General features: G+C 39.0%; 1 protein-coding gene across 2 annotated transcripts in view; it reads right to left on the bottom strand.

Moving 5' to 3' along the window:
- The window catches only part of HMCN1 (hemicentin 1), a 188,609-nt gene that overhangs the window by 127,526 nt on the left and 33,625 nt on the right, over positions 1-27,458 (bottom strand). For both annotated transcript variants that reach the window (XM_074596824.1, XM_074596825.1), the window contains exons 3-10: positions 25,712-25,870; positions 24,669-24,791; positions 13,639-13,810; positions 12,948-13,054; positions 7,685-7,805; positions 6,851-7,114; positions 6,440-6,584; positions 2,166-2,287 (exon numbers count right to left, since the gene is read on the bottom strand). In XM_074596824.1, coding sequence (XP_074452925.1) covers positions 2,166-2,287; positions 6,440-6,584; positions 6,851-7,114; positions 7,685-7,805; positions 12,948-13,054; positions 13,639-13,810; positions 24,669-24,791; positions 25,712-25,870 — 1,213 coding nt within the window. The remainder of the gene's footprint in view (positions 1-2,165; positions 2,288-6,439; positions 6,585-6,850; positions 7,115-7,684; positions 7,806-12,947; positions 13,055-13,638; positions 13,811-24,668; positions 24,792-25,711; positions 25,871-27,458) is intronic.

A 27,458-nucleotide genomic window follows, 5' to 3' on the forward strand; every position in this document is an offset into this window, starting at 1 on the left:
TGACTAGACATACAAAATATTTTCCTAGTGGGAGTAGTTAAGCACTGCAGGCAGCCTGTGGAACTTGTGAAATCTCTATCTTTGGGGACATTCAAAGTTTGTTTGGACAAGTTCCTGAGAAACGTGATCAAGCTTGGAAGTGAATTCTGCTTTTAGCTGTGAGTTGGACTAGGTAACTTCCAAAGGTCCCTCCAGCCTAAATTGTTTTGTGATTCTAGGAGTCATAATGCAGCTTAACTAACCTGAATTAGCTACTACAGGAGACAAAAGACAACTTCAGTTTGAAGCAGTTATACGAAACCTTGAGGCCGAATTCAAACTGCCGTTCTGAGCTCTACTGTGCTCATTGCCACTGCAAATTAACTGACTTGCTCCAGCGCTTTCCCTAATCAAGAGCAATAGCTTACACTTCTGCATGACAGATGTCTTATCAACACAAACAAGAAGGCTATATAGAATGGATTTTTGTTTCAAAATAGAAATTCTTTTCCACTTTCCCTCAGACTGCATTGCAACTGTGAAAAATTAAGTGATAAAATTCACTATAACATGGACACAGTTTTCATCCACCCACCCACATGCATAAATAAGCTTTTTTTCTTAAGTTTTCTTGCAGGAGACTCTACTGTCTGCTGAAGCAGTTCAAAACCATGCCTGGTTTTATGTTCTCTCCATCTGTGTTTGGGGTACATCTTGGTTTACAGTTACTTAAACTAAATTCCTCTAATAAACTAAAAGGATTAATTTTGTGAAATAAAGCCTGTTGGTTTACTTTGGGAAACATTTCTAACTGCTCTGCACTTGAAACTCTCAACATCATAATTTGCAGACAATACCAACGTCCACATGTCCCAACTTTACTTGCCTTCACAGAAGACCAAATTTACTCTCTCCCTTTCTCCCACTTCAAATTTTTACGTCCAAAGCTTGACCAGGATGACACCATTCACTTTTCAGGAAGGATTCTCTCTTACCACAACTATACTTTCATTAATAACTAATGGGGCATAATCATCTAGTGCCTCAAGTCTGAACAGGTCATTAATTTACATAAGGGAAATTCCCTCTCCCTCAGCAAGCGGAATACCAGTGCTTTATGCTTTGAAACTGCTCTAACACGTAAGGCGCACCAAGTCATACTAAATGTATGACCGGATTTATAATTAGGTGTCCTTTAAATTGAGATTTTTATGAAGTTAGGAACATTTTTAGGAACATAGGAGGAACATTTAGGAACATAAGAGGTGATTGGTGACAGCCAATATGGCTTCACTAAGGACAAATTGTGCCTGACAAATTTGGTGGCCTTCTACAACAGCATTATAGCACTGGTGGATAAGAGAAGAACAACTGACATCATCTGCCTGGACTTGTGCAAAGCATTTGACACTGTCCCACACAACATCCTTGTCTCTAAGTTGGTGCGACGCGGATTTGACAAATGGACCGCTCAGTGGATAAGGAATTGGCTAGATGGTCGCACTCAAAGAGTTGCAGTCAATGGCTTGATGTCCAAGTGGCGACCAGTGATGAGTGGCATTCCTCAGGGGTCAGTACTGGGACGAGTGCTGTTTAATATCTTTGTTGGCCTCCACAAACCTCATGAGGTTCAACAAGGCCAAGTGCAAGGTCCTGTACCTGGGTCAGGGCAATCTCAAGCACAAATCCAGGCTGGGTGGAGAATGGATGGAGAGCAGCCCTGAGGAGAAGGACTTGGGGGTGTTGGTGGATGAGAAACCCAACATGAGCCTGCAGTGTGTGTTCACAGTACAGAAAGCCAACCACAGCCTGAGCTGTATCAGAAGAAGTGCGGCCAGCAGGGCGAGGGAGGTGATTCTGCCCCTCTGCTCCGCTATGGTGAGACCCCACCTGGAGTACTCCATAGAGCTCTGGGGCCACCAACATCAGAAGGACATGGACCTGTTGGAGCGAGTCCAGAGGAGGGCCACGAAGATGCACCTCTCCTATGAAGACAGGCTGAGAGAGTTGTGCTGAATAAACATCAACACACTTGTGTACATGAGTGAGAAAAAAACCACATTAATTAAAAACATACTTAGAACTGGAAATGTATTTGATTGGGCCCAAGTGCCATTGCTCTCTGTTAAGTGTTCCAGCACAATGTATTACCATGCTTCAGCATAGAAGGATGGACTACTACCCACCTGATACATCCAGAAATGTCTGCGCACGCCCAGTTCCTGCACTGCTAGTTGCCATACATTCATAAAAGCCTTCATCAGACAAGGAAACCTTTGCAATCTCCCAGCTCATACTAGATGATTCTCTGGAGGAAGAAAAGGGCATACTCACTGAATTCCTGAAGGAATCAAGAGGTACAAGAACTTGGTTCCCTAACTACAGACATAGGATATTTTCACAATAATTACAAGGAAAAGGAAAAACAGAGCCTCTGATGAATCAAATTGAATCTAGCTTTATGATTTTATTTAAAGAAACAATATATACATTGTCAGGCTTCTTTAAGTATTTAAAAATGTAAATTTTTGCAGAATGCCTCACTTGCACATCTACATAGGTCACACAGTTGTCACACAATGACTAAAACCACTGTGTTTGCAGTCATGAACTCAGCTGCTCGCACTCTTCTGTTATGTTCACTACTTGAGAATATCTCTCCTTAATATCGACAAGTTTCTACGTAGAACCAGTATGTGGTACCAAACCTGTGGCTCTTAGTAGCAAGGGCAACAAGGGTTCATCCTCCCAGCATAAGCTTCTCAAATTCCCAGGTACACACAGTACACTTTGTACGTTTTAAACTGCAGGGACTACCTCCATCCCAAACATTTACATTCCAGCAAAACATAAAGTATCTCTATGAAGATGACCAACATCTGCTCTGCCAGCTGCACCTCTGAACTTAGGACCAGCAATAACTATGATAATTTAATATTCTGCACATGGATTGCCTAGCCATACAAAACAGCACAACAAATATAAAGACAGGATTGACAGATTCAAGACTGAAAATGTAGGGTGGGGTACAGAAGAGATGCAAGCAAGATAATGTAACAGGAATCCAGAGAAATACTTGGTAATTTTTCTATAAATCGTAGCAAGGGCAAAGCCGATCAGCAATAATACCATGTATCTACCACATGCAATGTTAAAGTTAAGAGAATAAAAGTGTAACAACGTTCACTGGTGGTTACATGTGCTTAAAAACAAACACTCTTACAGCTTCTCAAAATTCAAAACCACACTTTATACAACTAGTGGTGTAACAGACACAGAGATGATGACATAAATGAGCAAAACAGTGGTTCTTCTGCAGTGTCCCAGTGCTCCCTGTGGCCTGTTGCTATGGCACATAAACAAAACTGATGAGCACTAAAATATCCATGATAGCTTTGGCAAGTAATTGCCATGTTATGGGAAAACACTACATTAGTGAGCCCTTGGTCTCTCCTTTGCTTGTTGGAATAGATTGATTTATCTACCCCTAAAGGATTTAGAAAGAACAAAAGAAAGAGACTTGGAATATGCGTGAAAGTTCACTAGTGTAGCACCACGAGACAGACAATCCAATTACATGGCAAATGAAAATAGTATATACTGACCTCAAATGGCTTCCTACTTATTCTCTCTTACTTCATACTTATTCTAGATAACGTAATATATCATATATCAAATCTATGACATTTTACAGTGCAATGCTGGCAAATGGAAATGGCAGTAACTGCCAACACTTAAGAATAAGATAGTGTTTCTTCCAAGTAAAAAGTGAGAGACTTCTCTTTTTCATGGAAAGTATGTTAAAAGTGAAGTTATGCAACCGTATTCTTCTTCATTCCCGACTTTTGCTACAGACCAGATGTCGAACATGGAAGCCTTGAGAACGGAAGCATAAAAGGAAACGTGTCCAGAGTGGAAAAGCTTGGCAAAGAGAGACCTGCGGTAGTCTATTAAAAAAAATTAAATATAACAATGGCAACAGTGAATAATACACACCTCGAGGCATCTGCTGCACACTTTGGCACTGACTCTAAAAAGCAGTAACCACACACAACTCTTTGCAACATGTGTTATTGGGATAACTCAGCACCTTTCAGCATCAAGTAATTTATTTACTCAAATCATTTTACAATATATGTAATTTGCTGATCAAACTGCTTATCTAGCCTGTTTGGAAAATACAAATATACTCCCTTACCCAATTCGCAAAATCCAAAGCCCAAATCACATCCCGGTTATTAGTTACTGCAGAACCACTGGCAGAGGGCACAGCATTGTATCTAACCTCACCTCTTAGCCACCAGAAACCACCACGCTCCATATCACATTTCCACTTGGGAAGTTACCAGCAGCAGGCTGTGGCTGACACAAATGAACTAAAAACTAACATTCACTCATATTGCACTAGTTAATACATAGTTTTCAGGGATATATTCTACATGGTTTAGCAAATCAGACACTAGGCTTGATAACAGCCACAAATACCATCTGATTCAGAGGGATTTATTATTATTGTGATTAACTAAACGGATTGCCTTTCTTGTCATAATTTCACACGTTATTTTTGCTGATTCTGCCCTTTGTGGGGTTGGTGGGATCTGTCATTTATAATAGAGAATGTATTTTAAAGACACATTAATGCTCAGTTCTCACTGATTTCCCGCTGGAATGAGGTGCTTAACTACCATTCTTGATCGCCTAAATCAGACTTGTCAGAAATGCACTAGGATATTAATCAAAATCCACATTTTCTTACTAGACCACCACAGGATTCAGTAATCTAGAAAAACAAAGCTGTTGCAACTTTAGAGAAATTTATTTTTCCTACACATGTTACTCATTTAAAATGCAGAATGATTATTACGGCTGATAATACCTCTGGAATCAAAGTAAAGACAATTTTTCAAAGTACATTCACTTCAAGACCCCTTAATCTATATTCATTCTAATGGTACTTTCACACAGACAACTGTCACACTAGAAATATAACATTCAACTTATAAACCATTTACTTATCGAAATAAGTATTAAAAAAAAAAAATTGAGTAAAGATGACATCTTGTCAACAAAACCCTGCAAGTGTTCAAGGCCTGGCAGGACGCAGCTTTGAACCCTCCCTGCCCAAGGGAGGAGGGTTGCAACTATATGATCTTTAAGGTCCCTTCCAACTCTAACCATTCTGTGATTCTATGAAAACGAAACTCATTAGAAGTCATTCAATGCAGAGCAATAATACAGCTCAAACCTGCACTAAACTAGTACGCTGGACAAATCCTGTATGGAATTTCACTACTAATACAATGCAGACAAGCCAAGCCAAATAGAACCTACTTAACTGTGATCAATAATATTTAGCTTGAGATATGTTTTGTTAAATTAAATTGGATGATCTGCTCATTCATCTGGTCTGTAATATGAAAATGAAAAATGCAGCCCAATCAGAAAGGTGCTGGATATGTGAAAAGCAAGGAGTAGAAGTGTGTGGTTTGATAACTAAAGAATGGAAAAAATTACACAGCTGCTAAAGTATGTGCCAGGGCTGACTAAATGTAAATGGCACCTCATTAAAAAAAATTAGAAAAATAAAAAAAAAAACCACCAGAGCTGCAACATTTCACACTGCCAACAGTGTACAAGGGAGCTTCAGAATTTATTTATTTTCGTAGTCATGATCCTGCTATTCAATGCTAGAACTTAGCCTTCAATCTTCTCCTGAAGTGTTTCAGGCTTTACAAGAGGCTAAGAAAGACTGCCAACACTGTCTTCTAGTACATACTTCCCTTTTGTTTTCAACTATCAAAATTACAAGATAGAATTTATGAGCATTTTAATTCATTCATAATTTTTTTTTATTCTTATCTCATTCTACAGAGAAAGAACATGCAATCCATTTTCTACACAGAAATCTGAAGAGCCTTTGGTATATTCAGTCTAAGTTTTCCAATTTTGAGAGACTTTCTGAAGGGGAAAATTTTCTAGGGCAAGACATAGGACATACTTCTAGGGCATCCATGAAAGGCCATTAAAAATAAAGCAAATTAATGCACATTCCATAATCATTAATGTATCCATTGAGGAGGGGGAGGGTGTTCAAGAAAAAAGCTAAAGATCTACTTTACATAACTTTTAAAAATACAAATTAAAAGCATTTGCCTTCTAGACATTTAGACCCAGTTTATCATAATTTAAGAGCATACATTTGAGGTTTGGCCAGAACCCTATAATCTCATCATCTACACAGAATGTACACCCTCCTCAAACATGCATGTGTGTATATATATATAAAAAAAAAATATATAAAATAAATCTCTCCATAGCATACAGCCTCCCTAATGAATATCACCAAAAATAACAGAATGGATGTAACAGGATATAAGCAGCATAATAGTAAATAATAATTAGAAGTCATAGGCTATAAATAAAACAGTATTGAGAAAAAAAAATAAAAGTCACTACTTACTTGAAGAACTGATCCACTCCTAGCTTTACTCCATTTTTAGTAAAACGCTGAGTAAAAGGTATAAGACTTTCTACATGGCAAGGAACAGACCCCGGCTGTAAGTAATATCCTGGAGTCTTGGTGGGCATTGTAACTTTTGGAGCATCTGAAGAAAGCAAATATTCCCCAAAAGATTACTAACAGCTGCTAACATGCATCCTATTTTTTCCTTTTATTAAAAAGAAATTAAATTTCTGATAAAGTTATACTTAGTAGATAATAACATTAACTTGTCCATCACAGTCTAGAAATAGAACTTTGGAATGAAACAGCACAGAAAACACTTCTGTAAGTTACAAAAAATATTAGATACCAATTTCAACTGATTTAGATACGCCAAATGTACATTCAATTCAAGTTAAAATCTCTTACCAGGAGTAATACTAGAAAATGAAACACTTGAAACTCTCTGAAAAAGATAATCATCCTTGTCATAGCCCATTATTTTCACAAAAAAAGCTTCATCTGGTGGAATGAAGTCAGAAATATTCCATAGACCATAGGGCTTTCTGTCAGGATAGTATTTCACGGGTAAGGTCTTAAGGAGTTCCCCTGTAATACTCAGAAGTTCCAGTCGGTCTACTCTAGCTGGAAGAAAGATCCCCGTGGTATTTAGCAGCACGAAGGTAGGAATCCCTAGAAAAACAAAACCATGCTATTTTCAGTTCTAAAAAAACCAAAAAAAGTAATTAAAAAAGGAAAGGTTAAATTCCATGCATATGGCCCAGTACCCCATGAATGCAGCATTCAGTTTCAACCCTTCCTTACTAAGTAGCAAAAAACTAAGTTGCACGAAGCTGCGCTCTGCTTATTAACTGTCAGGAGACACGGCACTGATTAGGGTTTAAATTACTGATTTCCAACACGTGTTTCTGAAATAGCAGCCTCCTTATTATCTCCTCACCATGCCCAGAGCCAAAGGCTTTTTCTGAAGCTCCAAAAGGAACAGAAAGGCAATTTTGAGGCATTTCATAGCTAATGATATCTGAATTTATGTAACACAAAAAAAACAAGCTAATACAAAAAATACCACAGTAAAATAAAACAGCAACATTGGCTGCTCTCACATATTCAAGGCCCAAGAACCAACCAACAGCTGCCCCAAATTTATTATGAAGTTCACCAGAGAGATCATCATAGAGTTCTACTTGATTTTGGTGGCCCAAAACCGGTTATTGTTTAGCACGGAGTAGAATGGAAACGAACCTTGCACTGGTCTGCTGGATGTTTTTTTAAAATCTAATGTTGCCTTCCTAGAAAACCCCGCTCGGAAGTCAATAGTGCTGAGACCTGTGATCCGAACTGAGTGCCTTCCACTGCTGGAGGTCTGAAAGAGCAATGGAGTGAAAGAACATGTGAATAACTAACATTTCAGGAATTGCAATGCTTCTGATCTGTCCACTGAGCTCAGTAGATAAACTTCAGCTTTCATCTAAAAACAAGACAGAAAAAAGGCTCATGACAAATGCTGTAAGTAAAAACGCCTTTAATAAAGCACTGCACTGAGCATGTAGTTAGAGAACAGCAGGAAAAATATAAAGATTCAAAAGACCATGAAGAGTGATATCTAAGCTATATTATGCCAAGATCAAACCCGCGGTTAGTAGAACCTACTCTGAGTTTTTGTTCAGGGAGACAGGACAGCACGAGACTTGCAACGTGAAAGAAAATCAGCACTAAAATGCAGTCAATTCCACTGAGCTTTATCTACCTAGAGAGTATTATCTGATCCATTCTCAAATACATAATTCCTTCAGTTTAGTAACCACCTCTCATACAGCTGCACGTGTATATTAAATTAAACAGTTGTTTCTTATAACTAACTGCCTAGGGACAGCCATTTAGACGCTATGACAAATTGATGACTATCTGATTAAAATGACCTCTATTTGATTCTATTTGGTTAGCCTTTCACCTCAGAAAAATCACTACTAAAGCCTTTTTTATATAAACCAGCTGTTAACAATACAAAGAAATATTTAAGTGTGCCAAACAACTCATGTTATCAAGCGTTAATTGGCAGTTAAAATTTCATTAGACAAACTCAGTGACAAAGCTTTCTTTTTATAGCTTTATGCATCTGTATGAGGAATTTATGGCTTGAATAAACTTTTCACAAAGTTTTTTTTTTTTAAGTCATCAGTCACAGCCTTAAAATCTCAGTGCAAACAGAAGAAACCAGTGACTAAAGCCGAGTAAATAATCCATAGAAAAATACATTGGGAAATTATTTTTCTTTAACAATTATTCAGACCTTTGGGTAATTGTGAATTTTTAAGGCTAGAATAACCTCATAAAATTTTACCATTTACTGGTAGCAATAAATGTAACTATCATTGTCATGCCTAGGAGCTGGCAGTCTTATGCAAACACCTAAGAATAAATTTCATCACAAAGGATTGCTTTCCAATTAGTACCTTTGTCAAGTCTCTTTTCATTATTTGTACTTTAACGTGGATCATTGGTATTGTACATTAATGCTTCTCCTCCCAGACTGGGGGAGCACAATAAAAAGTGCAAACATGTATTTGTCTCAGATGTCAGGAAAAGATGCTTTCCTGTCTTGCAAACAACACAAAATAAAATTGCCCAAGATGCATGTATCTATAAACAAATGTATGAAAAAAGGCACAGGTTTTTGTAAAACAAACTCTTTTTTTTTTCACATAACAGAAAAGCCAAGCTACAATGGCTAAATAAATTTTTAATTGTGCAGTTATGTTTATGTTTTTTATATTTACAATGATGGAGATAAGCAGCTGAATTAGGCTTTGAGGAATGTGCTTATTCAGTAGAAATTACTCTGGCCTGGTTTGTCATTACACTGCATTTGGCTCGAGGGAGCAACATCAGTCATTAAAGACCTGTCTTGATCACATGAACAGTCAAGTTTTTCTGCTGATTTCTCATTGCTTTTCCTCTCCTTTTCTCAATCAGGCAGATGATCATTTAACTCCAAGCAGCTGGGGCATTTTTGTGTCATTGCTCAGCTGAAAAAGCTCTGGCCAACTGATTAACAACAGAACAAAAGAGCAGCTGATGGCTTCACAACTCACCTCCATCACTCACCTGCCTTTTCAACACGCAGATAATTTTATTTGCAAGATTTTAGATACCTCTGAAACTGCTCCAAAGAAATATTTGAAGAGGAGTCCACAGGACAAGTCTTTGTGGGAGGGACTGAGCAAAAGCAAACTGATGCTCCCTCTTCTATTAAACAAGTAAGACTGTTCCTATGGAGGCCTATCTCTTGGTAGGTATCTCAACAGTAGGACCAGCAGATAAATTTAGTCTCCCAGCTAGCTCTGAGGTGCAGAAAACACATGCAACAGCGCGACCATCTTTCTGAAGAATCATGCTTCCTTATGCACAGAACCTGTACTGTTTGCTGATAGGCAACGGAGAGAGGAGCCACATGCTCCTCTCATGTCATTGCTCTTTGAAAAGACTCCTGTCACCTTGTCAACCAAGAGTACTCAAGCAGACCTGGAAGGAAAAGTTACTTACAAAAATCCACACACATGCACAGATTTGATGTCCTCATGATGAAGTACCTGAAGGCAACTGGAGGCCTCCTGCGGTGCAGGGGACAACTGGATTGCACATTCTGCATTTTATATTACTCAAACCTCTGATTTAAAGACTTCACTGAGCACTGAAACTGCACTAACACTTGATTGTGGATTATGGTGGGTCTTCTTGGACTGATTATTCTCCAGTTGATTTAGTAGCAGCTAATACTGATTAACTCATTGTGATTCGTTACCCTACTAAAATGATAACTTATTGCTGTTCCAGTGACAAGTACCTATATAAGCTCTTTGCACAAACCTAACCAAGACCTGTTTTAACCTAAATAAGACCGTTTTGACATAAATAAGACCTGTCATAAAAGTTAATTAAAATATTTCAACTATATTCAAGACAATTTTTCTTTTTTTTTTGTTTAACCCAAAATAAGTCAATTTGAATGTTTTATTCTCCACAGAATTGGAGACAGCATTATGCTGAGCTTGGAAAACAAAACAAAACAACTTAAAAACCTGATGAAGCCTGACGCTTTGGCTGGGGCTGGTGTGCACCCAGCCGAGCATGCTGGCCCCATTCCACCTCAGCCACTTGGCAGTCTGCACCACGCTGAGTGCCAGCCTCGGATTTAGGAAAGGTTATTAGCTCTGGAGGGTGTTACACATTGAGGCTGTCAGAGCAGCAAGCTCCTCTCTCGGCAATTCCTGGGATCCAGAAATGTGGGCAATGCAGTGCAGGCTTATACACGTGGTTCCACATGGCTCAGCTCGCAACCAAAAAGGCATCGGCATAGCAGCAGCCATGCAGGGCCAGTGAGAGATCACACAGGGCTCTTGCTTCTTCTGCACTCCGCTTCTGTGTTGCGGAGAGAATGTTCATTACGCTGCATGCTTAACCCAAAAGACTCCGACAAACTCCAGAGTTGAATGCTAACGCACCAACTGTAGGAAAAGTTCTCTCAGTACCTAATATGTCTGCTGTAATTAAGGGGGACCCAAACTTTTTTTTTTTTTTAACAAACCACCATGGTGTCTCTGTACCAGGTTTTTCAACATTTCTTGTCCTGGAAGCGTAGACAGACATTCAAACAAGTTTCCATAGAGCTGCTGAGCTCAACATGCTTTTTTAGTTGCAGTTCTGCAGCACTATCAGTAGTTTCCTAGTGTTGTATGTGAATTCACAATCCTTTTCAAACCTCCCCTGCACTAACGGCACAGACAATACATGGCACACATCCATTCAGCACACCTCATTGTGAACTTGACTATGAAAGTATCTTACACGGGTGACTTCCCCTCCAAAAATGACAATCTAGTATTTACACTTCTAGAATATAACAGTTTAGTTGAAAGGGACTTATACCACTATGATTGTTTCCACATCAATTTAGGAAAGCTGGGATTGTGCTGCTTAACGCTATGTACAGAAGTATACAATAGGACAAAGCATGAGTCAGTTTAGGCCACAACTGCACAACAGAATTGAGAAGATGATGTAAAAACTCACAGTTCATTATACTTCCCTTCCTCTCCCCCACTCAAAGCATGTATGTCACAACATGCTGCCCCCTACCAACCAGCTCAAGGTACAGACTCGGCTTCATTTGTCTGAAGATAATCTGTCCACAAAACATAGTTCAATAGTGTGATTTCTACACAAACAGTCATGCCTTGCGCAGATTTTAAGGTGTGGTAGTGGGGTGTCATCTGTTAGCTAACACATTTCAAGTGTTTTGAAACATCAGCATCTAGCCATAAAAAACAATGTTGGGGCTATTTCTTAAGTTTATTTAAATATTCACTTATCCGTAGCACAATCCTTAAAGTTTTAACATTCCATTCACATTTGATAGAACTACATTTTGGAGAGCTGATTAAAATGACATGATGAACATGTCCTAAAACAAAATGATGCATGCATTTCCCTAAGTCTAGCCAAGCCCTAAACTTCGTCTTCCAGTTTAACCGCATTATAGTAAGAGTGCTCTTGCTCATCCCTTTTCCCTATTATGGTTTCAGGTAAGCATTTTTTGGCCTGATTTTGAATCTCTGTTAAATTAGGGGTTAAGGCTAGTCTAAGCAATCCACTAAGACATTTTGTTCTTTCATTTCAGAAGTATGTTAATGCATCACTACCTAGGAGCTGGTTGCTTGGTAGAACTCTCAGAACCAGCAGGTAGGGTTGCTCTTAATCTGTTTTGGTGTACATTGACCATGCTCAGCGTGAGGAGCCTTCAGTCCAACACTCAGGGAACTTTCCTACAGACTGTGGTGGGAGCAGCAACCTCTGGCATAGAGAGCTTGATCAAGGGCTTATGTTAAGTTGCTACAGTCAGTTCCAAGAAGACCGTTTTCAGCAGAGTCTTAATGATCCTTTCTTGTTTATTACTGCTAATCATGTTGATCTTAACTTCTTAAGATTTTTAAATCCTTTAGGGTCCGTTCTGTAACTGTATGTTCCTAGGATAGCACTCACATGAACAAATTTATCTACATACTGTAGTACTTAAATAATTTACTGATAAGGAGTTTGAATTAGGTGTATATTTATTGACTTTGTGAACCTGCTAATGAAATCTCTGGCCTGCAAAGTGCACATCATCTCCATTTCCCAGTCCTTCACACCTGCTATACACAGCAAAGCTACGCTACTGAGAGAATATGCTCACTAGACTCAAAAAATTTGGTGCTCACTTCATCCTTTTTTCATCCAAAGGAAAAGGATGACCTAAGGATTTGACTTAAGACAGTAACGTCTAATATCTTGATAAGAATTTTATACTACTGCCTTCAGAATATGTCATAACACGTAGGTCAGAAAGGACATTTATTGTAGTACAAACTCATCTATGAATATCTATGATAAATAACATAGTAAATCATTATACAATTCCCTTATAAGCTACAGGACAAGTAATACATTATTTCTGCAGTAACTTTACCTTAATTGTCCATGTTCCAGGCTCTGGATCTTTGACATTTACTACCTTTGCAGAGTTGTGGATATTTAGCAATTCATTCAGTCCTGATCCTTTACTGATCTGCTTGCCTGAAAAAAAAAAAAAAAACAAACACAAAACCAGGGAGTAAATAGAACATTGCCTAAAAAAACAGGGAGTAAATACAATATTGTTCTTCTGTACCGATGTATTTTTGATACTTGACTTACTCACTACTTAGCGGTCATTAACATTTACAACAGTCAAAATTCCCTGTAACTCTTTGCCAGAATACTAAAAGAGCTAATTTATTTTCACTCTTTTCATTCACTTGGGAAATTTAATACAGCCTGCAACCATATGTAACTGTCAGAAACCCAGAAACTGAAAGCAAAACAAGTTCTCTTCACAGAAAATACTGAGCTCTCAGTGAAAGGAGGCAGCACAGAAGCAAATTCCCTCGAAGGAGATCTTAGAACAAACTTACCCTAACCCACCTGCCAGCTGAACCTACCTGCCAGCTGCCAGCCCACTCACTCTTCCACCCTCTAGACCTATTTCAATCCTGATGCTCGTTTTCAAAATGTGAAAGACATTTATGAAACACAAATATGGCCTTCCCTATCGGAGACAGTATTTGTCTTTTTCATTCACTTTTTTTTGCTATCACAAAAGAAGGTATAAACTACTTCACCTAATGGATCATGGATTTCAATTGCTGGTGAAGGACCACTCAAGGACACTGTAACCTCTTTCAGACTTGGATCAAAAGGGATCTGCCAAGTATTTACAGCCATGGTCAAATGGTCTGTAGACAAGAGATGCACTTTGGAGGCTTGAACTGCTTCTTCAACCCATTTCAACACCTAGAAGAGACAATAACAGTTGTTATTATACTGTCAACAGTATTTGTTGTTGAAATATTTTCTGCTGAAATACTGTCTTGTAGAGATTCCATGTTAACTTCTATTATAATAGAAGATCACTCCTTTCACCTATGAACCTCCTGTTGTCTGGTGACACACAGCTACCACATCACCCTGAGCAAACACGGTGGTAAAGAACTTGCCTAATGCTATCACCCAATGCATCCATTTCAACAAAGATATTCTGGAGACAGCACAAATAGGATTCCAACTTCTATCAGGAGCACGCAAGAGCACAGGAATACAGAAAGAAGAGACGACAGCATACCAGGAGTAAAGAGGAAACAAAGCAGCAACATCAAAGCAAATGTATGCTTCAACTTATACTGTTCAATGTAAGAATCAACGTACATGATACGACAAAACAGACAGCCTGGAAAAACAAGGACCAAAATTTTGTCGTCTTACCTGTGCAGTTATCGATTCTGAAGTGAATAGGCTTATTTGCCACATTAGGGCAAATATATTTTAGAAAATATTAATACTTAAAAGACATGCAATTTTAATAGAAGATATGACTGAAGCTATGATAAGCATGATGTTTAAAGGAGCACAGAAACATACATGGTTACACCTCTACACAACATCCACATGTACACTTTTAAAAAAGAATTAGAGATACAAATCTATGCATATTTCTGGTCATCAACTAACTATTAATTGCCTGAAACAACAAGGAAAGCTACCTCATCCAGATGTACTGAGTAATTGCCATCTATGGACTTTTTCAATTCTTTTTCCCCATAAAACACCTGATGCAAATTACTATTAGACACAGCATGCAGGTCAGAATAGAGGGGAACGATGCTTTAGAAAATAAATTATTGTGACCAAAACCAAACTTGTGCCTTATGGAATTACAGTCCAGAAAGGCAAAAGCAAAGCAAAGGTCTACGTTATCACCTATTTCAAGAGAAAATAACAAAGATAGCCAAAACCCAGACAGAGTCCATGGTCTCACTCTTTCAACTACTCCTAACACTCGAGTTGAGCGCTATCAGATCACTCGGCACCAATAACATGACCCAGGCTGACGGAAACGGGGTCATGCAAGTGATGCCAGCTTTTCTAGAGAACATCATACGGGGTTTACCTCAGGTTTGTGGTAGGCAAGAGGAGACAAGATGATATTTTTCCCAAGTATAAAAGAAGAATAATATGGGCGGATGGCACTGCTACAAAATTTGTTATATAATCCGTTTTATCCACCTATTTGATCTCCGTGGCAAGGTGCTGGCAGCAGGGCGGCCTCTGCCAGCTTTCCTAGAGAACATCATACAGGGTTTACCTCAGGTTTGTGGTAGGCAAGAGGAGACGAGATGATATTTTGCCCAAGCATAAAAGAAGAATAATATGGGCAGATGGCACTGCTACAAAATTTGTTATACAACCCGTTTTATCCACCTATTTGATCTCCGTGGCAAGGTGCTGGCAGCGGGGTGGCCCCTGTGAGAGGAGGCCAGGGGCTGCCCCCTGCTGGACATGGCCGACCCAAGTCAGTTCTGTAACAGCCCCACCTCGGCTGAGCCCCTCAGCCACGCTGGTGGTGGCACCACCGTGTAGATATATTTAAGAAAGGGCAAAAATACTGCCTAGGTAGTGAGGGGTGAGGAAAAAAGTGTGAGAAACAGCCCGGCAGCACCCAGGTGAGAGATAAAAAGAGGGGAGGCGGTGCTGCAGGTGCCGGAGCAGACATCTTCCTGCAGCCTGAGGGGACACCAGGCAGAGCGGGTATTTCCCGGCAGCCCATGGAGGACCCCACACCAGCGCAGATTTTTCCTGACAGGACTATAGCTCCTGGGAGAGACCACAGGGAAGGAGGAGGAAGCGGTAGAGAGAAACCCCTATGTACTGACCACAACCACCATCCCCCCTGGCACTGAGGGGAGGGAAGAGGAGTTGGGAGTGAAGCTGAGCTTGGGAAAGGGCGGGAAGAAAGGTCTTCATATTTGTCTTTGTTTCCCACTACCTAAATGAGTAATTAAATATCTATTTTAATTGGCAACAAATTAATTTTCCTGAAGTTGAGTTTGCTTTTCCCCCCCATCTTTATCTCAACCCAGAAGCTTTCTCACCCCGTTCCCAATTTTCTCCCCCTGCCTGGCTGCAGAGAGCAAGTGAGCAGCTGAGCAGGAGCTCGGCTGTCAGCCAAGGCTAACCCTCTGCAATCAAAAAACTCAACCTCCCCCCAAAAAAACACACGGCCTGTCAAAATAAATGATATTACACAAGCTCTGTATGTCACAGAGCTGCAGCATTTTTTTTTTAATCCCATTGAAGCAATATTGGTTTCCTATAATATTGTGAATGTGATTTATAGCAATATTGATCCATGATTTTAGGCTACAATTAACCATGGCTGCATTCAGAAACATCTTTTAAAGGAGCTTGCCATTATGCCAGTTCAACTGGTCAGTGCACAAGACTTGGAAACCGATAAACTAACCTAGACCTGTCATCCATCAGCAATAGAGGGCTCAAGAGTAAGTCCTTAGCTCTAGGACCTGACTCAACACACTAGCCCAAAAGAGCCTCATTTCCTTGGGCATAATGTGCATACTATTTCCATTAAAAAATGGGCTATGCCATAGGTTTCCATTCGAGATAACCTCGTGATAGAAACTAGATTCCAGCCCGTTTTAAAGTCCCCATTTTTAAGTTGCTCTTCTAGGCCCAGCAACTTGCACAAAGGCCCAGCAACCTTTGTGCAAATATGAAAGAAGCTCACGTGAACTTCTCAAGATGTGAAGAAGTGAAGGGCATCATTCAAAATGCTTTTGAAATGGTGGGGTCATGTTTTCGTAAATTATTATCCTTCCACAATTAGTAATGCCTCACCGGAGACGTGTTGAATGCTCCCAATGCAATGTGAAATGAAACAGCATTGACCATGTAACAACAGTGCCATGTGCCCTCTCCACAAGGGTCTGCATCAGCAAGGTACTTCGGCATACTTTCAAAAGAACGTACAAAAATCACAGTAAAATTAACTCTAAATCTCAAAACCCCTGAAGTAACGTGACCCAAGAGAGAAATATGGTTTCTGCAACAGCTAGTGACACCACCTATTCAGCAACTCTGATTATTTTAGACAAGCTTGGAACAGGAATCACAAGGCTTCAAAAAGACCCAGCTAATTTTAAGCTTTACCTTTAGAAATATACATTTGGGTCCAAAAATGCTTCCAAAAGAAATTTCAACTCACACATATTGAGATGAGTATGACACTTTTTTGTACTAGCTATATGGAAAAGTTTCCATTTAATTCCAGGATCTTAACTCAACAGGTAAGTTTTTAAACGAATTGTAAAACTTAATGAACCTATATGAATTTTCAGAAGAAAGGCATTTTCTGGTCTAGCTTAAACTTATTTCAAGAGACGTAAGGAAAATACATCAGGTCACAAGGTAAAGCATCTTTACAGGAGCTTTGCCAATGTATGTCTTAAACCACAGTCACCAAAACTCCATAGCACACAACTTCAGCAGAAGAATGTAAGGCAGGTCCTTCCAGCTTTAAAGTTTTTTTTGTGTTTGTTGTGGGTTTTTTCCCTAATTATATCTCTTCATCTACTACATAGTATTAATTTCCTTTATAACAAACCTCGCTTTCACACAGCATTTCAAGCCACTGCAGGACTGTGTTACTTCTACAAACTTGGGAGGCAAGTGGGAAGGCTTTCCAGTGGGAAGTTTATCAGCATGCAACCATTTATTTCAAAACAAAAATCTAATCAAAACAAATACTTTTATGAGCCCCAGATATCCTTTTTGGCAGACAGGAGAGCGGAGCCACGGAAATTGTTCCAAAAGCTCGCTTTCTTTCAAAGGTAAATTATATGAGGCCTTGTAGCCTACCACTGGAAACACAAGCAACGGTACTTTTATGATGCACAGCAGTCTAGTGTAATGTAAGAGGAGGATAAAGAACACTTTCAAATTAGAAAAGGAACTTTCAGCAAAGAAAGTGAAGTGAATCCAATCTTCTACTCCTTTCCCCTGCCAATGAAAAAAAAAAGTAATTTTAGCGAACTATAAAGTCAATTCAGACAACACTCTGCCACAAAAATATCAATACCAATTCAAATAGCACTGGGAAAAGAAGAGCCTGCCTTTCACCCCAACTCCTCATAGGTCCATTGCTGAAACAACCAGTACACTTGCAACTGTGATGCTACTCTCAGTCTTTTAAGGCAAGTTGCTGGTCTTCGGACAGAAGAAACTTATCTGGCATAAAAAGACTGGTTTCAACTTCTGCTGGGCCACCTTTCTTCAAATCACAGACTATCAGCACCTCTTGAGCGTGTTCTGCAGAGACTAGGCATCAATTATTTTTGGGTGTGGAAGGGAAGCAACTCTCTAGCTTTTGGTTTCTTTGTTGAGACAATCCAGCAGAGGGTTCACATGTGACCAGGGTGGTTTTCATCGTTAATGGGAGTTTGGTCTTTCTTTTTTCATTCCAACAGCTATGTAGCCAGACAAGGACACGAATACAAATCACTGCCAGGATTCTAAGAGAAGTACTCTAAAAGAAGTATCTCCTACCATTTGTTACATGGAAAAAAAAAATAATCTGAAGAGGAGCTTGCATCTTCTTCCACTTTTGAAATCTATGAAACAAAAGTAAGTAGGGCTACAAAAATACGTAATGTTTCTGAAGAGCAGGCATACGCATTTTATGTTTTGACCTATTATGAATACAAAGTAAAGTGAGGCTGGCTAAAGATGTTCAGGGAAGTCCAACTAACTCTACACATTAGGCACGGTCTCTCAAGCACACATTATGCCAACTATGTCTGACCTTAGGCATACGGAAATGTATTTCCTTATATAAATACATATTGATCTAGTTATATAAAGTATGATTTTTTAGACCCGCTGGTTTCTATAATTGTACATTGACTAAGTTGACATGGGTTCTGTCCTCATTCTTGTATTTTTATTTCGTGCAATTACCTTGCGTGAGTGCCAAGCTGTCACGTTAGCCACACCATCTTAATCGTTTTACGCTCCTTAACCAAAAGGGGAGTAACAGCACATTTCTATCTCACAGGAGTGTTATGTGAACAGATACAGCAATGAAGTACTTAAATACTACAGCAACTGCTGTAAACCTTAGCTAAAATCCCAGTTCATTAATTGTATGCAGGCTGGCTGATGACCCTGATGCTAATTAGGAGTTCTCTTATAGCAGAATTTGCCCTTAAAATAAAATGCATCATCCCAGGAAAGAATTATGTTGTGAAACTTCCATTTCAGGAAAAAAGAAAGCAAGAACACCTTTGTTTTAAAGCCAAGTATGTATCAGAAGTAGAAGCTACTGAGAACGAGTAAGGGTCTTAAGTTCAGAGTGGAACCCCGCTTTGGTTTCTGAGAGTTTTTCAAGTTCAAAAATGAAAATGGGAGGCAACAGAATGCCCCAGCTGTCTTAACTCTGGCAGTAACTTGCTTGTATAGTTAAATTTTTCCCCAAAGTTCAACAGGCAATTCTGGGAGATCCATTTCCCAACCCTGTCATTCCAAAGAGGTTTGCAATACTGCTGTAACACTGGTTTGGAGAGAGAGGTTTGTTTTTTTTTTTCCTTTGGGACCCTTACAGAAAGCCCCCAAAACAACAGCAGCTTTTGTTGTTCTGCCAAAATGTGACTTGATTAATATTACTAGAGGGGGAAGGGCAAATACAGAAATAATTTATAACACCAGAGAATTTGCTCTTGCAACCTGCCCTGCTGTCAGGTCTTTTCTTGGAATGCATACCAAAACCTGGAAAAATCTATGGAGCATGGTCTCTATTCCCATTTGTTTATTCTGGGTCTCAAGAATATTTCTCAAACAGTCAAAGCAACAGGATTTGAAGTTAACTGTTTCATTGCTTAAGTATGTGTAGGTTCCTACTTCCACTCAAAGAGAAAAATATTTTAATACCGCTTTTAAATGCACATCTAAAAATATGACAGTGCATGTGAAAATTATACTGTGAAAATAAATCATAAATTATACATATAATTACATGTATAAAAACCACACGACTGCAAAGTTTATTAGTGTTGAATCTCAAGCTCTTCAAAGTTAGGAAACACAAGAATTAAGCCTGCCTGCTTTCAACTGCCCTTAAAACATCTTTTTGCAGTTGCTTTATGATCGTCCTAATGTACACAATCACAGCCTATTTTTTCCAGAGAATCCAAGTTCCATATCAAACAGAGAAAGGACAGCTGTAACTATTTTTTTTTCCTCACTTGTTTGCATTCATTGTACAAAACATATCCTCAGAGCAGAAACATACTCTCTGAGAGAGCATTCAGCTGCCTCTGCCATGAAACCATTCCTTCTTTTTCCATGAAAATGCGTACTGACCATTTGGGGCGGAGGGAGAAGAGATGGCAAGAAACAAGGCTATGCAAGAAACCCTCATTTTAAACTGCAATTTTGAGCTTTTGACTTTGTCACATTCGTGTTACTCTTGTAAAGCAGTGGAGGGGCCTTATACATTTTTAAGAAAGCGAAACAAAATTTGAAATTGCTTCCTTATGTAGTATCATCCAAACGTAGGCTTGGTCCATACACAAAACACACCTTTAACACTAACCCAAGCTATGTAGGTATAACTCCTGGGTTGCCATCCTCTGTGAGGACTAACAGCCAGGAGAAACAGGATGCTTTTGCAGTGGGTTTGAGAGATTTCTGGTCACAGCAAAACATTCACGAGCGTGAGGAATACTGGACTCCATTCCAGTTCCACATGAACTTACAGACATTAACCTCCTGCACCTTCCCCACATGAATGTCCCCTTTTGCACCATTCTTTTTAACATGTTCTGCTACCAGTCTTGTTCTACCCCTGTCACCAGTCCCCTTCCTAATCTCTCATTCACATCATCGCTGTTATTCACAGGCTTCCCACCAAAATTCCAAACTCTTTTTTTTCCCCATCTAGTCTTACCCACCTTTCAGGTCACCCAACAACACCCCCTTTTTCCACCAAAGACAACGCCATGTCTCCAGTCTCCTTCACAGTCATTCTCAGCTCTCCGCCCATCAATATATATGGAACTATATATGGAACATCCATTTCTACTTATTTTAAAAATCATTAAGAAAGCTGTATTTCTAAGCAGCCTAAGGAAAATTTTCCCTTCTTACAGGAAGGTTAGAACAAGAAAAATCAAGTAAATGTTTCAATACTAAAAGAAACTGAAAACTGCTGCTCACGAGCTCAGTTCTTGTGAACTCCCAGCTTTAGCCGCACTGATCAGTCCAATTCATCAGACACAGTAATGATTCGTTTTTACCACAAACAATCAAAATGGCCTGGAGGCGTGATCTGAACCACTAATGACTAATTAAATCACCACTACTTTTAAGCTGTACCAAATTCACACTCTGCTGATCATCACTGTTCATCCTAACGCTGGTTCTGACATCAATACAAACCTCTGGGCATCAGAATCATTTACAGGAATTTCCTTCCAGTACTCCATTATGAGGGGAATAAGTAAGCGTGGTGTAATATAACTTCAAGACAAAATTAGTGCCTTCTGGAAAGACACGAATAAAATTGGATATGGTTATGAAATCACAGAAACTGTTCTTAACAGGAGAATTTAACCCATGTTTGATGAGTATTCTCAGCGCATTTTAATTGTGAGCAATTATTTCAAATTAAGCCCTAAGCCTACAAAAGCAGCCACGGAACCTCACTGCAGCCAAGGAAATCTCACCCTAAAGAAACACCTTTCAAGATCAGGACTTAAATACTTCGATAAAACAACCATGATAACCTTTCCAAGACACTGAAGACAAAATGAAAATGCTACTGTCTTTCAGATGGAAGGACATTCATTTTAGAACTGATTCGGTAGGATAAAAACCTCAAAACTAGAGATCAGTTTGAAAAATTCCAAACTGAAGACCACTTAATTTGTAGTTAAGTATGGTAGTATTCACAAGTTGTTAATAGAACTTCAAAACTAGAACTTGAATTGTACATCTTTCCCTTTGAAGGAGTCTGATCACGGAATACATCTCCCCCCTTACAGACCTGGAATCAGGTAATTCACCAAATTTTACCACATATGACAAAAGTATGTTTGACCTTTTACTATTAGAAACCTGTTATGGTTTTGGAGTACAAAGTTACGTCTGGAGATGATGGTACACCTGATACCCCAAATAAAGGAAAAATCTATAAGAATTTTAGATAATAAAAACAAAACTTGTGCTTTAGACTTTAAGAATATTCTTATTAATCTAATGCACAGAAACCATGGCAAATTTATCAAAATATGAACTTCCTCTCCTACTGTTAGAAAGCTTCATTCAGCAAATAAGTGGAGATACTTACATATTTCACGCTTTGCTGGACCGAACCCAACATAACTTTGTCAACTGACAATAATTTTGACTAAGTTAATTGTAGTATTTGAGATCATAACATCTTTTTCAGAAGTGAAAAAGGCAGTAAGTTTTCTTGGTCTTCTCGATAACACAAGCATTGGATAAGTATCAAGTATTGTTTTGTTCTGTTTCCTTGTAGCTAGCTTATAATATTGCTTCATCCTCTGCTTAATGCACAAAGGGCAAGGATGAGAGTAATGGTTTGAAACTTTATACACTAAAAATAGATTTGTTTGGGTTTTTTGGGGGTAGAACAATCAAAAATGTTTGAACAAAACAAGACATTGGTTTGGCAGAGTATTCACAGTCAGTGACTTTGTAGCTCTTTCCTCATTTACAATTGGTCTCTAGGCCCAAAACAGTGAATATGTTTTGGCATTTAGAAACTTCATTCTTTACCCATCATTGACTGCTCAGATAAAAAGGAGGGCAGGTTTTATTTCCATTGAATCTTGCCTGAAGGATATACCATGAACTACTACACCTCCCGTTCATTTGCAGCCACCCATCGGTGGATACGCTCCTTGAAAACAGGATTTCTGATCCAGAACTGCAATCTGCAGTGAAGGTTTTATTTGGGATGAGAGCCTTTTGGCAAACTCATTTTCACAGTCCCTTAGCCCAGACATAACTTTACATAAAGTCAATGATCACTAAAATTATTTCAGAGTCTTTTGGGTTTGGTTTTGATGCAAATTGTTCAGCAGTTATTGTGGTAGAGTTCTGAAAATGATGTAGAGGTTGTTTGGTTTTTTTTTACCTAGGCGATCTCTTATAGTCACTGAAAGGAGATGCTATTACAATAAAGCAGTGTACTCCCTTCCCTCCCCCCAAAAAAATCCTGCAAGAATAGCACCTACTTGTTGTAGGCACCTATCACTTGTTGGTATCAAACTCTGGCTCTCATGCGGGCCATGGGCTGTCTAGTTTGCAGATGAGAAGTCCATTACTTGCTCAAAGGAAATGCTACAATGAAGCAGGAAGGAGGTGAAAGCAGCTACTGAAACCCCCTGCTTAAAACTTAACTCAAAATTCAAAGACGGAGTAACCATTCAAGCAGAAGCTGGTATTCTTAGAAATGGGAAAGTGCCAAGAAGTTCAGCAGCAGAGGCAGCCAGCCAACAGAACAGTGCATGCCAGCTCCACTAATGAGCACAGCGTCGCCCAGTACCTACAAGTTGCTCTTCTTGCTCACTTCTACCTCCCAAAACCAGAAGAAAACAAAAGCAAAACAATCAAACAAAAACTTTATCTGAAAACATCAGTCCCCACAAAGAGCATTTCCCACTGGCAGTATCATGATCCCTTCTGCAGAACGGGATTTCATGGGGTCTCACCGAGAGACGTTTTACCCTTCAGACACGCATTACCACAAAATGCAGGTCAGGAACTGCACAGTCCCAACAGCTAATTTCTTTCCCTCTGATATTTAACCTATCTGACTTTGGGACGATAAATCCTCTGGGAATCTCCTCCTTTTGATCACCTCCACTGATCACTGCCAGTACCTTACAACATCCCCAATAAGAACTGCAATTTTTCTAGGCAATAACAGTAGAAAGCTGCCACGTATCTCCAACATTTTTCATTGCTCAAATTCTAGGAAAGAAAGAAAAAGAAACAAACCAAAGCAAATTTTTATTAAAAAACTTCATCTAGTTATTGCCTATACCACAAAGTCAAAGGATAATGTTTACAACACTTATAAACAATTCCAGCTGCCCAGATAACTGACTTGTGATTTCATCTCTCTCCGAATTATTTTCTCATGCACTACTGAAATTTCATTTCTGCCTAAGACCCACTGGAGTTTGCAAAGAAAATAGTCATTCAAGGATGTTGGTGAGCAATCACACTTATGGGTAAGCCAGAAGAGCTGTCACAAGTATTGAAACAATAACCTCAATTAAGAAGTTACTGCAGTTACTTTGTGAAAAATGACAACTGCTAGCTCACACTTACCTGCCCATGATGTGAGGAACATTTTTATCCGGCCTTATTAGAAACCCTTTGATTGCTAACAAAATGCTCATTTAAAGTTGATACCGCACTTTCTCAGAGTAGTAAAGCCACTGGGCTCCTCAGAGCACAGAACTGCTCCTTATTTCAAAGCCTCTCCTCCTCAAAGCCTTCTGGCACAGGCAGAGGGAAGTTGGTCAGGTTCTGTCTAGATACGGTGGTTCACACTTCCCTAACATAAATAAAAGTGGCACAATTGCATCCTGATATAGCAGATGGAAAAAGAAGCAAGGGAAAGGTGGAAGAGAGTCCACATACCAACAGTAGAACATTTAGAAATTCCCCTTATTCTCCTTAACCCACAATCAGGTCATTTAAAAGATTTAGAGTATAAGCTCCTCCCTTGTTTTCTCTCTATACTGCAGAATTCAAGCAAAGTTACCTCATTAACTTGTTTTTTGTCCAAGTGAAAAACTTGACCAGAACTCGTTGAGGCAATTTCTTCATAGACCTTGTAACCAATATGATCCCTGTCATCACAGTCTCCAGTCAGCACAAATACTACCTGTATTTAAAAAAAAATTAAAAAATCATTTGGCACATGGTGCAAACTTTAGGAAAAGACTGCAGAGAAGGCATTAAGGCACGACAACGAAAGAATTATATCACTTGACATGTTATTTTGCACGAAGGACAGCCATATTGCCCTCACTACTGATGGAAAAAGCAATGAAGAAGAAAACGAACAGACAAGAATCACTTTAGAAGTGATACTCATCTATCAGCACTTGACTTCACAGAATACTTATTCAGAACACTTATTTCAGAACAATATAAAAACATCCACCTAAGTGGTAAGCTGAACAAGAACACTGTCGTGGTTTAGCCTCAGATGGCAACAAAGAACCACGTGCCGCTCGCACGTGCCTTCCTAACACAGGAAGGATCGTAAGAAAAGGCAAGACTTTTGGGTTGGGACAAAGGCAGTTTAACAGGACAGTAAAGGGAACAGGCAAACAACAACAACAACACGGACAGGGGAATATACAAACGCGATTACGGAACCGCCGCTCCCCGCCGCTCGCCGACCGGCCGGACCCGGGACGCCCCAGCCCGCTTTTAAGCAGCAACTTCCTGCCCCCTCCCCCGGCAGCTCAGGGTGGGCGTGGCTCACATGGCATGGAATACCAGGAAAAGTTAACCCTATCCCCACCGGAACCAGGACAAACACATACACTGGTAGAAGGTTCAGTTGCACTATTTAATTTACAATATTAAAAGGAATATTCCTTTAAGTTTTTTCTTAACCCTATCAGTTAACTCTCTATTTAAAAAAAACCTGAAGTTCCCTAGACTGGCTGTATTGTAGTCTCTTCTAAAAAAAGATTTCACTAAGGTCTCACATAGAAGAATTTTACCCTTCAGTATTGAGAAAACAGGGCACAAAATACATAAATGAGCTCAGAATGTAAATCCCCTCTGTACCTGTGATTGTTTCTGTTGAATGAGTTGAAGTACTTCATGGGTAAGTCTATAATCTTTGGATCGTGCATCAGTAAACACATAGATGAATGAACCAGGAAGAGAAATTTCTAGAGCAATCTTTATTGCCCCGATGCTCATCTCTGGACAGTCTCCACCACCCTGTTCACAATTAGAAGAAAAACAAAGCATTTTTCTAAGAAAAAAGAACATACCAAATAAGTTACTTTCTTTTGGGACATTCCAGACAGACACTTTCTCAGCTTCTGATAATTTACTCACTTTTTTTTTTTTTTTTACTTTAAGCATTGTATGGTTATAAAATGCTGTTTAAATACAAGTTCAATTCAACTTATATAAAAATGAACTTGACATACTGAACACATATTGAAATTTCCAAAGAGCTGAAGACTAACTGTAAAACCTGCCCCTGTGAACAGCAAAATGTCTCTGCACTTTCAAGATTAAGTATTTCTTTTTTTTCCTACGATCAACATGCCTTCACACATACTTACATACAAGCCTCCAAAAAGCTATGGAACAGATCAGTATATCCAAGCTATTTCTTTCCTGCAAAGTGAATGTCATCCTCAGCAAAACTGTTACACTTAAAGGTTCAATTTGTAGGCAAAGTCAAGATAATAGCTAATTTCTGTAGACACCTGCTTGGAACAAGAAAGTCTCTATTCCCACTTCAAGTCTACTAGATTATTGCTCATGTAATATTCCATATGGCAGCATCTATTTCCTATGTACGATAGGAAAAGCACTGCTGAGCTAAACGGATATTTGAGAACAAGCGTGAACTTTTTTATTCTCATACCGTAGAAGAGGGGTATTCTCAAAAGGCAGTTACGTAGCAATAAGAAACGAAAAAGGAGAAAATTTTCCTTTCAGTGTTTCCTGCCTTTCTCTCCAAAGTGCAATTAAATATGGTTACAATTACCTTGTGAAGTTTTCTGGAAAAACAGAGGTGAGTAAAGCTCATCAAGTCTCATTTTCCATTCAGTTCGGACAGGAACACAGAAACTTAGGTTGTTATCTCAGCTCATCTTTACTATTCACATTTCTTATGTCTAAGTTTAATATCTGTATAACTATTTACTTAAATGGCGTTGTATCCACTCACAAATGGATAAATTTAGTATCTTATTTAAAAAAATGTTATCAACAGTTCTTGCAGAAGGCTATTTTCCTTAAGTTGTCATTTTTACATTGAGAAATACTCAAATAAGACCTTTTCATCTGTATCACAGGATCATGTAACACTCAAACCATGTGCAAGATTTAATTATATTGCTTATCTAAATAAGTATGCATTGTGAAAACTGTAATTAATACAAAAACACACCAAAAAAAGCTGGTTAACACTTTTTTAAAAAAGCGCCACTAAGAAGCCACTGCTGCCCAAGTGCAAGTTACTGTCATGCTGTCCATACAAATCATTCACAGTTAATTACAGATAAAACACAGGCAAAATAGGATCAACTTATGAGGTGTCAAAGATATACTTCCTTTATCAATTTGAATGTAAAAGGAACTGGGCTAGTGAAATGTATACAGACTTATTTTTACCTGATGTCAAATGCTAGCCAAAAGCCTATTTCTAGTGTCATGCACAGACCCTCCAATCTTTCTGTGACCAGAGTAATTTTTTTGGAAAACAAGAGCTGAGTTTATCCTGATGTCCAGGGAGGGTAAGCTTTACAGTATTCCTGGAGTGCATATTTTGATCTAATACGTTTTATAT

Source organism: Larus michahellis, chromosome 8 (assembly GCF_964199755.1).
Source record: "Larus michahellis chromosome 8, bLarMic1.1, whole genome shotgun sequence".
Lineage (NCBI taxonomy): Eukaryota > Metazoa > Chordata > Aves > Charadriiformes > Laridae > Larus > Larus michahellis.